We start from the raw sequence: 13,713 nt of genomic DNA, 5'->3' as shown, positions 1-13,713 counted from the left end.
AGAGGTGTGTAAGTGGCCTTTAATTCCCTTCTCATCCAAACCTGGAGCAGACAGGGTGGTTTTGGTGGGGTTTTTAGGGCTCTGGCAGAGGTCCTGGTGAGCGTTTGGCAGGAGATGGTTTGGCAGGAGATGGTTTGACAGGAGATGGTTTGGCTCCTCTCACCCCTGGTGTGGATGTGCTGAAGGCCCTGAGCTCCTGGGCATGAAGAGCAGAGTCAGTGCTGGGTTCTGGAGTGGATGGTGATGGTTCCTGGCTCGGAGGTTCTGGTGTTTCCAGGGGTGCTGGATGGAGCAGGAAGGTTTTGGGTGGAACAGGGGCTGCGGGACTCCTGAGGGAGCCAGTTGAAATCCAGGTTATTTGTGCCAGCACAGCCTGTACCCAGCAGGACAAGGAGATGCTGCTCTGGCCCAGCAGCAGCAGCAATTAAACCTGGATTAATCAGCAGAGAGGGCCAGGGTAACGTCCACTTAATTGAGCATCAGAGGCTGCAGGTCCCGGGGGAGCTCCGGGAGATCGATCCAGGTCGCTGGAATCTGTGGTTGCTCCGTGCTGGGGGCTGGGAGGGCTCTGGTGTGAGCTGCAGGATTTTGGGGCCCTGCTGGGGCACCTCCTGGGAAACTGAGGCACAGGGAAACAGCCCCTCGTGACTGGGGGAGAGCTGTGAGGGTTCTCCCCGGGGTTGGTGCTCCAGGTTGGAGCTGGAGCTGGAGCTGGAGCTGGAGCAGGGCAGGGAAGGGCAGGGGAGCCCCTGGGTGTCCCCACAAAGCCTGGGCTGAGGGCTCAGCTGGAGTCTGGATCAGAGGGCTCTGAGCGGGCTCAGAGCTCCCAGGCCCCGCTGGGAGCAGAGGGATTCCTGCCTGGCAATGAAAGGGCTGAGCTTCAGCTGAGTGTGGGCTGGCAGGGCCCGAGCTGGGAGGGAGGGACCTGGCCCAGCTCCCCGCGCTGGGCTGGGCACGGGCCGGGAGCCAGAGCGGCCTCTGCCAGCCTGGGAGGGCTGGGACACCCTCGGGAGCCTCCCCGTGGATTTGCTGGGCTGTTTGTGCCCAGGGAATGGCCTGTGTGGGCACAGGAGCGGAGGCAGGGCCTGGGAACAGCAGAGGATCCTTCCCAAACCCCCCCTCTCCATCCCCCTCAGAAGGGTTGGGACCCCCTCACACCATCAGGGGGTGGGGGAATCCCTGAGGGTTTTGCTGCCAGCTGGGATTACATCCTAATGCAGCCCCCGAAGGAATGTCTGGAATAAATCCCCTGGAGCCCAGGAAGAGGGAGGGGAAGCACCTCAGAGTGTGGATTTAATGCTCCACATCCCCCTTGGCTGAGCTGGCCCAGATTCAACCAGCTCCGGGAGGAGATGGATCCTTCCAGTCCCACATGGAGAGGTTTGATCCGCAGCAAAAGGACATCAGGCCCACGGGAACAGCACTGGGAGATTGCTGGGGAGCAGAGTGGGGCTGGAAGTGTGATTTTGGCTGGATGAAAACCCCTGGAGAAAGGGATCTGCAAGGACAGAGTACATGGAGATGCTCCTGGAGGGACCCCCAGCACCACCCAAAATGCCCCTCCAGGGGCTCCTCTGCAGGATTGAGGAGCTGGAAACATTTCTGAGATGGAGGGTTTGGTGTCCTCGCTCCTGGCTGGGATTTATCCCACAGGGAGAGGGATGGGGCAGGATCTGGGATTACAAACACCCTCAGGATTGGATGAATTTTGGCTCAGTCTCCGATGCTGCATCCCAGACCTGCAGGGAAGGTGGGATGTGTGGAGCAGCCCCTGGAGCTGCAGAGCCCCACGGGAGAACAGGACACCGTGTCCTGGGAACCCAAATTCCAAGGACAGGGATTGGACTCGGCCCTGGACCTGCAGCACCTCGACCCGGGGACCCCCCACTTGCTCCACAGCAGCTGCAGGATTAACCAGGAGCACGCTTTTCCCTGGATTTCTGTGGGAAGACCCTGCTGGGAAGGAAGGAAGGAAGCAGCTGAGGCAGAGCTGGCTGTTTCCCACAGAGGAGGAGCTTTTCCCTTTTCCTTCTCCTTCCATCCATCCCCTGCAGGACGACAGCGACTCCCTCCTCCCAACCCACTGCTGGAACTGGAGCCAGGAGCTACTGTGGGGGAAAAGAAGGTCCCTGCTTGGTTTCCCTGCCATGTTTAATCATCCAAATATGCAATAAAAAGCCCTGGAGCCGAGGGTGGTACAGTGAATAAGCCGTTTTTATTTTTGTCCTGTGCTCACACAATCTCTCTTCTTTCCCTGACAGGTCACAGATCATTCAAAGAAAAGTTTCTAAGAGGAAAAATAATTTAAAACATACGCACAGGGCTCCCTTCCAACCTCCCCACACCCACAGCTCCACCACTTGTGCTTCGTCTCACACACCAGGATCCCGGGAATCGGGGATGGACGAGCCCACCGGGGTCTGGGCGGGTCCCAACCACCCCTCAGTGCACTCCCAGGTCCAACTGCTTCTCCCAAAACCCGGAGAAAGTGCCCGTGGACACAGCACAGTCCAGTGGGCAGCTGCTCCAGGCCTCCGTCCTGCCTCTCCAGGTGTCCTTCCCTTGAGTGACCACCCGAGTCCGCCCTCTCCCCTGGATCCCGTGCACAGGACTGGCTCGGAAAAGCCATTTTTTTTTTTTTAATTTTTTTTTTTAAGCATTTTTTGTTTGTTTGTTTGTTTGTTTCTGTTGCTGGTAAAGTCAGAACACTCCCAGCTGTGCTATATGGAAATACAGCTTCTAGGATGGTCTCCCTGCGGAGACCGACAGTGATCAAGGCACTACCCCCACCCCCCTCCTGAAAACAAAGGAAGTCAGACCAACACCTCGGGACAGAAGAGAATCCTATAATGTGATCACACGGTTACACGGAGTCTGTATGGCAAAGAGAACACTGAGCAGCTTTGAACGTTTGGGCTTCTCCCTTTTGTTTTCGGTTTTTTTTACTCAACACAAGCACTTCTAGACCCTAAAGGGGGGGGAAAAAAAGTGGGGGGGGTGGGGGCTGAAGCCCCAGAAAACCCAAGCGCGGTTACGGGACAGGGACCTACAGCTGTCTAAGGCTCTAAGTGACAACCCACGGCCTGGGGGGGGTCGGGATCGGGATCCCACCGCTCCCCTTGTGCTGTTGGCTGACCCAGGGGGGCCCTGGAGCCCCCCCAAATTCCTCCCCAAGCAGTTCCCCAGGCGGTCAGTGGGAGAAGCCAGGCTTGGCATGCAGGCTCTGCGTGCTCCGAGGGTGCTGGGGACACGGATCCTGCTGGATCCCTTAACCCTCTCCAGTCCCTCTCGCAAAATCCTAAAGCTCTCTGCCTCCCCGAGGCATCACATCACAACTCCTCCCCACTGGGAACGGTGTTTCCACCTGCTCTGAGCTCCCTCAGGGCTGGAAAGGGTTAATGGAATTCACACCACGTTGTGTTTCCACGTGTGCACTGGTCTGATCTAGGAAAGGGATGTTGGTTAATCTGGAATTGAGTCGGATTGAATCACACACACCGATGGCAAAACGGGATCAGGAAAAGGAAAGGAAAAAAAAAAAAACAGAAACAAAAAAAAATAAAGGAGGAAGAGAAAAACAAAACAAAAATCCAACTACCTGAAATCACAGAACTTTGGAAGTTCAGAAAAACGTCTCTCCTATAACTTGTTTCGTGGTTTAAGTTCATCCGCTTAAATTTCTTTTCTTATTTTAAAGCCAGTTCCTAACAGTAGTTTTGTTTTTTTGTTTTTTTGTTTTTTTTCCACCTCTGCCAACCTCCCCAGCAGCGTTGCCAGCTCGTCCCTGCGCTCCAAGGATCCCGGGTTGTGGGAGGCTCCGGGCTGGGCAGCGTGGGGGGGGGGGGGGGGCTCCGTCCCTCCAACAAACCCCCCAAAAACCTCGGCCCCCCGCGGCCCCCGCAGCGTCCGGCAGCGCCAGATCCCCCCCGCGCGTGGTTGAGAAGATATATCGGATAAGAAGGCGTGAAAGTTCCTCTAAAAGTTACTTCCAGGCTCGGCCCTTCTCCAGTTCTCTCCCTCGTGGCGAGTGTCCCGCTCCTGCTCTCCCTGCCGCCCTCACTTCCTGCGGTCCTTCTGCTTGCGGTCCTGGCGCCGGGGCTGCGGCTCGGCGGGGCCGCGGGGGATGAGCAGGACGGAGCCGTCGCTGCCGTACTGCAGCGCGTACTGGCTGGGCGAGTAGGGCCGCCCCTGCTCGTCCCGCAGCCGCCCGAACACCTCCTGGTACAGGCTCTGCACCTTCTGCTTCATCTGCCGGATGGACTTGAGGAACTCCACCTTCTCCCTGAGCAGTTTGGACTTGTCGCGCTGCAGGTCCTCGACGTCCCGTTCCAGGTTGAGGATGGTGTCCAGCTTCCTCTTGCGGCAGTTCTGCGCCGCCATCTTGTTCTTGCCGCGCCGGCGGATGTCGCGGATGAGGCTGAGCTGGGCCTCGCTGAGCTGGTACTTGGACAGGAGCTCGTTGAACTCCTCCACGGGCAGGTTGATGATCTTGTCGTTGGTGAAGGGGATCTTCATGGCCCTGGCTCGGTGCTCGTCCCTGCTCATCTGCTTGTCCAGGAACTCGGACGGTTTCTCCTTGGGGCCGCCGCTCTTCTTGCCGGCGCTGGGGACTTTGGGCTCCTCGGGATCCAGGGCCCCCGGGGCCATGTTGTAGGTGTGGTTGTGGCCAACGTGCTCCAGGTAAGGCAGGTAATGGAGCTGGGCCGGGTCCTGGTAGCTCATGCGGCAGAACTTGCTGTACTCCGGCTGGTATCCCACCGCCCCTTCCGCCTCCTCGAAGTCCACGTTCTCCGAGTCGGAGCTGTAGCCCACGGCCCCTTCCTCGGAAAACGAGGAGGAGGACGAGGAGGAGGAGGAAGAGGACGAGGAGGATGAGGCTTCCGAGCTGCTCAGAGAAGCGGGGCTGTGGCCAGAATCCAGGGAAAGACCTGAGTCGGAGTCGAACTCCTCTTCCAGCTGCGAGGCCTGCACGGGGTTGAAGCCCTCCTCGATGGCCAGGTCCATGAGGCTGATCTCATCCAGCATGGCCTCGTCCAGGAGCCCTCCCAGCGGGTCGGGCAGCTCGGGCCCGGCCGTCTCGTTGCCCGTGCTGTTCATGTGGGGCGGGAAGAAGATCCCGCTCAGGTTGGTGGAGCCGAAGGTGCTGTTGAGGCCGGTGGAGTTGTCCGGCGCCAGCTGGAGCAGGGCCGAGCCGCCCGCCATGGAGGGGCTCTCGATCTCGGAGCTGAAGAGTGAGAAGTCCTGGGAGCAGCTGCCCAGCGAGGCCTGATGCAGGCTGACGTTCTGGTTGATGGGGGTGCCGGGGGCCAGGCTGTAGTTGGACGCCAGGAGGTCTCCGCCGGTGCCGCCGAACAGGCTCTCGCCCGTCGTGGAGTTCACTTCCATCGCCTGGAAGAGACGCGCAGGCAGTGCGGTGAAGGACGGCGGGCCGGGCTGGGAGCGAGGGGCTCGTCCCATCCCGCTGCAGCGAGGCCAGGACTCGGCGGATGGGCCACCACGGTGCCACCACGGTGTCACCACACCCAAACTCACGGAGCACCTGCAGGGACGAACCCCTTCCCGTCCCCCTCCCGGGGCTCACCTGCATCTCCATGATGGACATGAGGTCCTGCCACTGCTGCTCCAGGTCGAAGGGCGACTCGTTCTCGGCCAGGAGGGGGGACAGCAGGGTGGGGGGGGCCCGGCTCTGCCCGGGCACGGCTTCGCTCAGGGCGGAGACATCCGCGGCTGGGAACTGACCACGTGAGGGGAGTCAGGGCTGGAGCCTCGGCACTGCAGCCACCCCAGCCCAGCACCCTCCCCTCTGCTCCCAGCCACGGTCTGCCCCTGCCTCCCTGCCTCCCTGCCTCGCTGGGGACTGACGAGCAACAAAGCCAGGAGGCTTTAATTAACGGTGGCCCACCCTTTCCTCGGGTGGTTTCAAGGAGCCTCCTGAGCAGCCAGACCCGGTTTGCTGCGGGAAAGATGCGGGAGGCACCGAAATCCCGGTGAGCGAGGCAGGGAGAGCCCCTGGATCCGCCCCATCTGCTCACCTCCGAGCTCTCCCCGAAAGGCAAGGTGGCCTCCAGCAGCCTAAGGCACTCCTCCACGGACAGGGCTGTCTGATCCTCCGCACCGGGCACCTGGGGGGGAAGGAAACACAAGGAATCGTAGCCTCGGGATTCGGTGGAGGTGGTGCTGAGGGAACCAGCTCCTTCCAGCAGGGCTTTATTACAGCACATCCAAAAAAGAGCCAGAGGCCCCACCCAGTGCTCCATCCTGCTGCTCCAGGGAACGGGAACGCGACAGAGCCTCCCCTGCCTCCTGCCACGCCAGGACTCGCCACGGGGCCGAGGGGACTCTGCGGCTGCTGGGGACAGGGGGACACCCGGCCAGCCCTGCCCTGGCCTCGCCAGCGCCAAACCCTGACGCCCACCTGGGCCAACCCAGCTGCTGCAGCTCAGGGCGGCCGCCACGGAGCCCCCAAGCAGCGCCCGGCCCGGGGGCGTTACCTGCGCAGGGAAACTCTCCCCGGTCTCTCCATCAACTAGCAGGTTTCTATCCAAGACCTCAGTCCCTGCACTCCTCCAGCTGTCCCCGCGCTCCCTCCCATCGCTCAGCTCTTTGTCCACTTCGCTCTCTTTCTGCCGGTGGCTGTAGTCAAAAATCTCTCGCCCAGCGCCGAGATCAATATCCTGTCTCCACAGGATGTCAATCAAATCGATGTCCTGCAAGACAGACCACATTTCCTTCAGCCCCTGCGCTGGGGGGTCCCCACCCAGCGGTCCCACCCCCTCCCCCCCCCCCCCCCCCCCCCCCCCCCCCCCCCCCCCCCCCCCCCCCCCCCCCCCCCCCCCCCCCCCCCCCCCCCCCCCCCCCCCCGCCGTACCCCAGCCCGCAGCCCACCCGGGGAGCCCCGCGCTGCTCCTGCCGGGGCTCCGGTGCCCCGCGGGGATCCCGGGAGCGGCTCTGCGGGCTCCGCATGGCCGGCCCTGCCCTCCCCGCCGCCCATGGCCGCCCGCCCGCCGCCGGGGGAGGCGGCGGGGGCCGCCCGGGCCCGCGTCGCGGCGGTGGCTGCGCCGTGCCCGCCTTGCATCAGCCCGTGGTGCCATCCCGGCCATTTGCATAAGGGGTGGGGTGGCAGGAAAATCCCCGCATTCCCACCCACCTGATGCAACTTGAGCAGCCGCCGCCGCCGCCGCCGGACCCTTCCCGGGGTCCCCGCAGCCCCCCCGCCGCGTGTCCCCCCCCGGTACCTTTCTCATGTCCCCAGCTGCCGCCCGGGCCGCGGCGCACGCCGATCATGGTCCCCGGGGGAGGAGAAGGAGGAGGAGGAGGCGGCGGCGGGGCGGGTTGGCCGGGGCGCGGTGCCGCTCACGCATCGCCGGCCGGGGCGGCGGCGGCGGTGGCAGCGGCGGGGGGGGGAACCGCGCTCCGCTCCGCCCCGCCGGCCACAGGTGCCCCCCCCGCCCCCGGTGCGGCGGATGCTGCTGCTGGAGCTGCGGCGGGGCCGGGAGGGGCTCGGGAGGGACCGGGAGGGGCTCCCCCCTCCTCCCCAAACCCCCCCCGCCCGCTCCCGGCTGCGGCGGCCGCCAAGCCCCGCCCACCCCGGCACAAGCCCCGCCCCTCCCCGCCGGGATGCGGCGCCGCCGGCCGCGCCCCCTCCGCCCCGCCCCGCCCCCCGGGGCGGTGGCCGCAGCCAATCAGCGCCCGCGGGGGCCGCCCGTTCAGCCAATCAGCGCCCCCCGGGCCACGCCCCCGCCCTGGCGCAGCGAGGCCGCCCCCCCCAAAGATCCCCCAACCACCCCAACCCCCCCCAAAAATGAGGAATTGGGGTGGGGGGCACCGGGACCCCCCGGGCGTGGGGAGGGCAGCAGGGCGGGCACGCAGCGCGGGGTCACCTTGGCTGCTTCCCCCGGGACACCCCGACCCAGAGGGGGCGACCCCAATGTCGCCCCCCCCAACTCCCCCAGTGAGACCCTCGGGCGCTCCTCACCTCCCCCAAAACCCCCTTCACCCTCCCACCCCCCAGACTGTCCCAGCAATAACCACAGCACAGTCCCCCCGCAGCCAAGGCCAAGTGTAAGGAGATCCCCCCCCACGCCGGGGAGGGGGGGGCGCAGGGCTGAGCCCCCGCAGCTCATCACATGTCCCGCGGCCGCGTATTTTTATCCCCGGGTGTTGTGGAAACGGGCCCCGGGCGGGCACGGAGCCTCCCGCCCTCCCCACCCCCAATGCTGCAGAGGGAAGCGCCCGGGATTAAATCCCAGCTTTGTCTTTAAGCCCGGCGGCCACCCCGGATCAAAACTGGCATTTTATAATATTTTTTTTTTTAATTTTTCTCTTTTCTTTTTTTTTTTTTTAAATCTGTGGGATAAAATAATTGGATTCCGTATTTCGCAACTGCAACGCCCAAAAAAAGCCCCTGCACAGCGTTCCCAAAATTATTTATATCAGCCATATTCCCCCCCACACACTCCCCAGCAAGGTCGTGCCTGGCCCAGGGAGTCGCAATGTGCCAGGGAAAGTCATGGAAAAATTTAAAGGCCGGCCCTGGAGCCATCTGCAGATCATCACCACCCGCCCCAGGCCCTGCAGGTGCCTCCCAGGGAGCTGCAGAGCTCCCGGGATGTTCCCCTTGGAAAGGTCTGCGGGAGGGAGTCAAGGATGGGGACAAAGACACCAAAACCGAAGGAAAAAAAATTCCCCCCCAAAAAAACCCTAAAATAAGGCTGGTTTTGAGCGTGGCAGCAGCGAGTTGGGCTGGCTGGCCCTGGGGGAGGAGGGCACAGGGATGGTGTGACTGGAGTGACGTGGGAGCCAGACGGGATTTCCTGGAGCTGGGCCCTGGCAACAACACCCTCCCCTCCCCTCCCCTCCTGTCCATCCAGGGGCTTCGGGGGAAGCAGCCCCCCGGGAAGAAGAGGGATGCTGCAGCCCCCGGAGCAGGCACAGTGCAGATCTCCACACCCTTCCCGGCAGGAGATTCCCAGCCCGGCCGGGAGCCTCATTCCCAGCACGTCCTGGGATGCAGCTGCACACAGGCCTCTGGACAACAGCAGCCACCAGCCTTCACCTCCCAAATCTGCAGCGTTTCTCCCCAAACTCTGAGCTCTGATTCCCCACCTGGCACTGGGAAGGCTCCCCAGGCCCTCAGCCAGGAATCCCAGCCTCAGGAAGGACAGCGGAGCCTTCCAGGAGTGACCTTGCACAAGGCATTTCATCACATCCTTTGCCATTCCCGAGGCAGGGAATTGCCTCTCTCCGTTCCCAGGGAAGCAGCACGAGGTGGGAAGGTTTGGCCTTGTGCTCTGTGACCCTCTGACACCTCCAAGGTCACTTCCCAACCCAGAGTGGGATTGTCCCCCTCAATCCCACAGCCCACCGGAGCCAGGAGACCCCCACGGGAAAACCCACAGAAAACCTGCAGGTCCAAGCAGGACACCATTCCCAGGGAAGGATCCTGCTGCTCATCCATCAATCCCAAACCCAAACCGAGCATCACCTTTTGTCTCTGCGGCGCTCACGCCCCTTCCCACACCCATTCCCACGCCCCATTCCCATTCCCTGCCTGCTGCTGCGCCGGAGCCACATGACAACAGCTCCAGCTGCCCTCCCCTCCTGCAGGGACAGGGCTGGCACGGCTCAAATTCCACTCTTCCCATGCCCAGACACGATTTGGGAGACGCCAGAGCGACGCTGGAAGGACCCGAGGCCGGGAATCACCACTGACCCCCTCTATGATCCTGGAAGGACCCAAGGCTGGGAATCGACACCGACCCTGGAAGGACCTGAGGCCACGGATCACCACTGACCCCCCTCTGTGATCCTGGGCAGAGCCACGGACATGGATCAGCCCTGACACCCCCTCACACCCCGCGGAGCCGCCGCACGAAGGGAGCGTCCCCAGAGCCACACCAGCAGCTCCCAGAGCCCGGAACTGCATCCCAAAGGTTGTGCTTGGGCAGGAGAAATAAACCCCTTTCCAGGTCACCTCTCCCCACCCAGCTGGGAGGAAAACTGAGCCAGGGATCACAAATCCTGGACGGGCTCCAGCCAAGTAACCCAACCACCTGCTCCACACCTGGGCTGGGGCTCTTTCCCAACCGCTCCTGTTTATCCCCCAGCTGGATTGCTCGATTTCCCAACACCCAGTCACGAGGGCACTGCTGCCCCCAAAACCCCTTTCCCCTCCTTTCACTCTTCCTTTCAGCCCAGAATTGAACAAACAAAAAAAAAAAAAAAAAAGTGGAGGAAAAAAAAAAAAAGCCACCCTGGAATTACCCCTGGAATTACCCCTGGAATTACCCCTGGAGCGCTGAAACTGAGCCAGGAGCCAGGATTGCGACATTCCCAAGCAGGGACACACTTTCTCTAAGTGCCAAACACACACAATATCCCGCTCTGCTCGCTGGGTGGGCACCAGAAAGCTCCCAAAATGCCAGCTTTTCCCAGTTCCCCCCCCCCCAAACTCCTCCCGGGCGAAGCAGCTCTCTCCTACCTCCTTGGTGAGGTCTCCGTTCGCCGGCGCAGCCACGGCTCCCAAATCCTCGAGTTCCTCCCCGAATCCCTGCTCGGCTCCGCTCTCCCTCACCCCGCTGTCAGTGCTGCTGCTGTCCTGCAGGCCAGGGCCAGCGCTGGGCTGCCCCCCGGACACGGACCCCTCGGGATCCCTGTGCACCAGCCAGGCACTGACCTCGGTGCTGGGCACCTGCAGCCGGTCCAGGGCCCTCACCTGGCTGAGCAGCCGGCGGGCGGTGAAGTAATAGTCCAGGTCCACGCTCTTTGGGTGGATGCCATAGCCGTCCAAGGTGTTCCTCAGGTTGTGGAACTGGGTCTGGGTGTAGGCAGAGCTCTGGCCCAGGATGATCTCCCGCAGAGGAGGGAGCTGGGAGTTCAGGTAGGTGTCCACGTCCACACGCACCCCGATTAGGCTGAGCAGGATGGTGAACTGGATGAGGCCTTCGGTGAAGTATTTCTTCAGAGAAAGCATCTCTGGTGGAGGAGAGAGAGAAGAGGGGAAAAAAGAAAAAAAAAAAAACAACAAAAAACAGGTGGAACGTTTGGGAATTAACAACAACAACAAGAAGGAGCTGCCGGCGGCGGGAGAAGCCTCCACACCAACAGGTTGGGTGGGTTTGGCTTTGCTCTGCCCCACTTTCAAAGCAAGCAAAATAAAAGGGCTGATTGGTGTTCAGAGCAGCGCCAAGGAAAGCAAAATAAAAGTTTAAAGCGTGGCCAACGATGTTTAGAAAGGGTCAAGGATTTCTGGGTCAAGAGGGTTTTGTTTTCTGTTAAAAATCTGGGGGCTGAGGGGGTTGAAGAATCGAAGAAATCAAAGATTTAAAACCTCGGGAAGCAACAGCTCTCCCCGGCAGCTCCACCCTCCCCTTTCCCTTTGTGTTCAGCACCCAGAGACAGAAAAATCCATGTGACTTACTGTCCAAAAACTCCACATACAGCGCCTTCCTCTCTCCCCCCCTGATTCCCCACGCTCCGGGTCGGGCTCTGCTCCTTCTGCCCCTCTCCTGCTGCGGCTGCTCTTCCTTCCCCTCTTCTGCTCCCGAAGCTTTTTGAAGGAACCTTTTATGAGTCAAAGGTCCCGACCATGGGAAGGTCCAAAGACTCCTCCGCTCCCGGCTGCGATTTCATCAGCGGCTGAAATGTAACCAGAGAGCAAACACGGTAACGCACCGGGCACCACCCGCGCCCGGCCCCGCTCCCCCGGCCCTTCTGCCAGCAAAACCTCGGGAATCAGCCTGGAGAGCGGAGTTACCTTCGGCGACAGCGCTTCCCCTCCCCGAGCTATTCTTAGGCCGGCGCGTCAACTTCCCGCTCTCCCAAGGAATCCGGCTCCCTTTTCGCTCTCCCCCTCCTCTAAGCCCAGTTTTCAAGCCGCTCCACAGGGGGGTTTTCCATACAAAACACCCCCCGGGGCCCGCCCCGCTCCCACCTCTCCGCCCCTCCGGCCGGGGAGCGGCTCCAGCCGCCGGGGAAGGGGATCCCGAGCACGGAGTGCCTCAGCAAGGAGGAAGGGGGGGTTCCCGAGCAATGAGGGGGGTCCCCAACATCCCCTCACGTGCCCCCCCCCACAGTCCCCCCCCAAAACGCGTCGCGGGGGCCCTTTAAGACCCCGCGAGCGCCACGTGACTCGCTCCCCGCGTGCCACGTGACCCACCCCGCCCGCGCGCGCGCGCGGCCCGGGCCGCTCGTTCCCCCTCAGCGCCGCGCCCTCCCCGCCCCGCCACACCCCCCCGGCCCTCCCCGCGCCTTCCGCCGCCCCCGTGCAGCTCCAACCGCACCCCCGCGCCCCACCTGCCCCCTCCACAGTACCTGCCGGGGGCTCCACTCCGGCCCCGCCGCCGCCGCCGCTCCCGCTCCCCGCCCCGGCCTTCAACCGCCCCCCCTCCCTCCCTCCTCCCGCCCCGCCCCGCCCCGCAGCGGCAGCACTGCCAATCAGCGCCCGCCGAGGGGAGCGGCCGTCCAATGGGGAGGCTCCGGAGGGGCGCTGCTCCCGCCCATCTCGCGGTGCCGCCCAGATGGGCAGGCGGGGCGACCAATGGGCGCGCGGGCGGTGCTCGCGCTCGGCGCCGCCAGGGCCAATCAGGGAGGAGGAGCGTGAAGAGCTCTGGCCCGCCCCCCGGGCAGCTTGAGTGACAGCACCTTCCTCCAACGGCGCGTGAGCCCCCGCGCCAACCTCCGCCAATGAGAGGGGCCGGCGCGCCTGAGTGACGGCGGAGTTCACCAATCACCGCGGGGACCTGGCAACGCCCCCTGCGCGGCCCGCAGCGGTTGCCATGGCAACGGGCGCCCCGGGGCCTCCAGCGCGGGGCGAGGCCTCGACACCGGCCCGGGGGGACCTGGGGACCCCCCGATCCCCCCGGGGGTACGGGAGGCTCTGAGGGGGCCACACCGCGGCTGGCAGCTGGTTCTGAGGGGGTTCCACAGCCTGGTTTCGCCCCGGAGCATCACAGGGCCCATCCGGGGCGACCCCGGGCCCAGGGGATGGTGATGCTCCTGAAGGGCCCTGCGGGTCCCCGAGCCACTTGGAGACATGCCAGGAAGAGCATTTTGAGGGGTGCTGCCCACCCTGATGGGTCCTGGATGGGACCACTCCCCCCTGCCCCTGGGGAGGGGGGATTGGAGCAGGATGGGGGTGCCCAGGCAGAGGTGGCACATGGGAGGTGTCACAGCCACCTCCCGAGGGCTTTCCCTGCCTCTGGATGGCACCAACACAGTCTCCCTGTCCATGGGTCATTCCAAGGCTGCTGGTCGTGGATGAGCCACCAGCCAGCTCGAGTTCAACCAAGGAATTGAGGGTTCCATGACTTGGGAGACAGTGGGAAGGTGAGGGAAAGGCTGTGACTCTTCCCACTCACCTCACCAGGTGCCCAAGGACCTTCTCCAGGCAGCCAGAGCCTCACAGGCCGGGATTTCCCACTGGATCTGCAGGAGAGGAGGTGGAAAAGTGCTCCTGTGTCACTTCTCCGGGGTGATCAACCCCTAAACCCACCCTAAGTAACCCCAGGGCAGGGCCAGTGTTCAAACCTGCCCCCTCTGAGCGGGGGATTCACCCCTTCCCACATTCCCACGTGTGGCATTCCCGCCCGTGCCTGATCCGGATTCCTGCCCAGGTGGGAGGCACAGGCAGCACCACCCCAGCCTGCAATTCCTGCACCCTTTTCCCTGCCCCAGAAACCTACCCGGGACAAACAGGATGCCAGAGACAATAGT

General features: G+C 63.1%; 1 protein-coding gene across 1 annotated transcript; it reads right to left on the bottom strand.

The window, feature by feature from the left end:
* Window positions 1-3,739: 3,739 nt before the first annotated feature.
* On the bottom strand, window positions 3,740-11,639 carry NFE2L1 (nuclear factor, erythroid 2 like 1). Its single transcript, XM_027906350.1, has 6 exons — window positions 11,420-11,639; window positions 10,481-10,974; window positions 6,492-6,707; window positions 6,033-6,122; window positions 5,582-5,734; window positions 3,740-5,388 (listed from the first exon to the last, which is right to left on the bottom strand). The coding sequence occupies exons 2-6, from the start codon at window positions 10,970-10,972 to the stop codon at window positions 4,057-4,059; spliced, it is 2,283 nt and encodes a 760-aa protein (XP_027762151.1). The 5' UTR covers window positions 10,973-10,974; window positions 11,420-11,639; the 3' UTR covers window positions 3,740-4,056.
* Between the last annotated feature and the right edge of the window lie 2,074 nt (window positions 11,640-13,713).

This window comes from Empidonax traillii, unplaced genomic scaffold (genome assembly GCF_003031625.1).
Source record: "Empidonax traillii isolate 1590-97213 ecotype Southwest subspecies unplaced genomic scaffold, ASM303162v1 scaffold1283:size300302, whole genome shotgun sequence".
Taxonomy (NCBI): domain Eukaryota; kingdom Metazoa; phylum Chordata; class Aves; order Passeriformes; family Tyrannidae; genus Empidonax; species Empidonax traillii.
The sequence above is the reverse complement of the archived record's forward strand: the minus strand, read 5'-3'. Positions and strand labels throughout refer to the sequence as shown.

Bases quoted from the DNA above. Each gene is read 5' to 3' on its own strand.
- NFE2L1 (XM_027906350.1), bottom strand. From the start codon at position 10,972: ATGCTTTCTCTGAAGAAATACTTCACCGAAGGCCTCATCCAGTTCACC. The intron at 5,735-6,032 runs GTGAGCAGATGG...TCACGTGGTCAG, and splicing joins CTTTCGGGGAGAGCTCGGAG to TTCCCAGCCGCGGATGTCTC. The intron at 5,389-5,581 runs GTGAGCCCCGGG...CGTCTCTTCCAG, and splicing joins TGTCCATCATGGAGATGCAG to GCGATGGAAGTGAACTCCAC.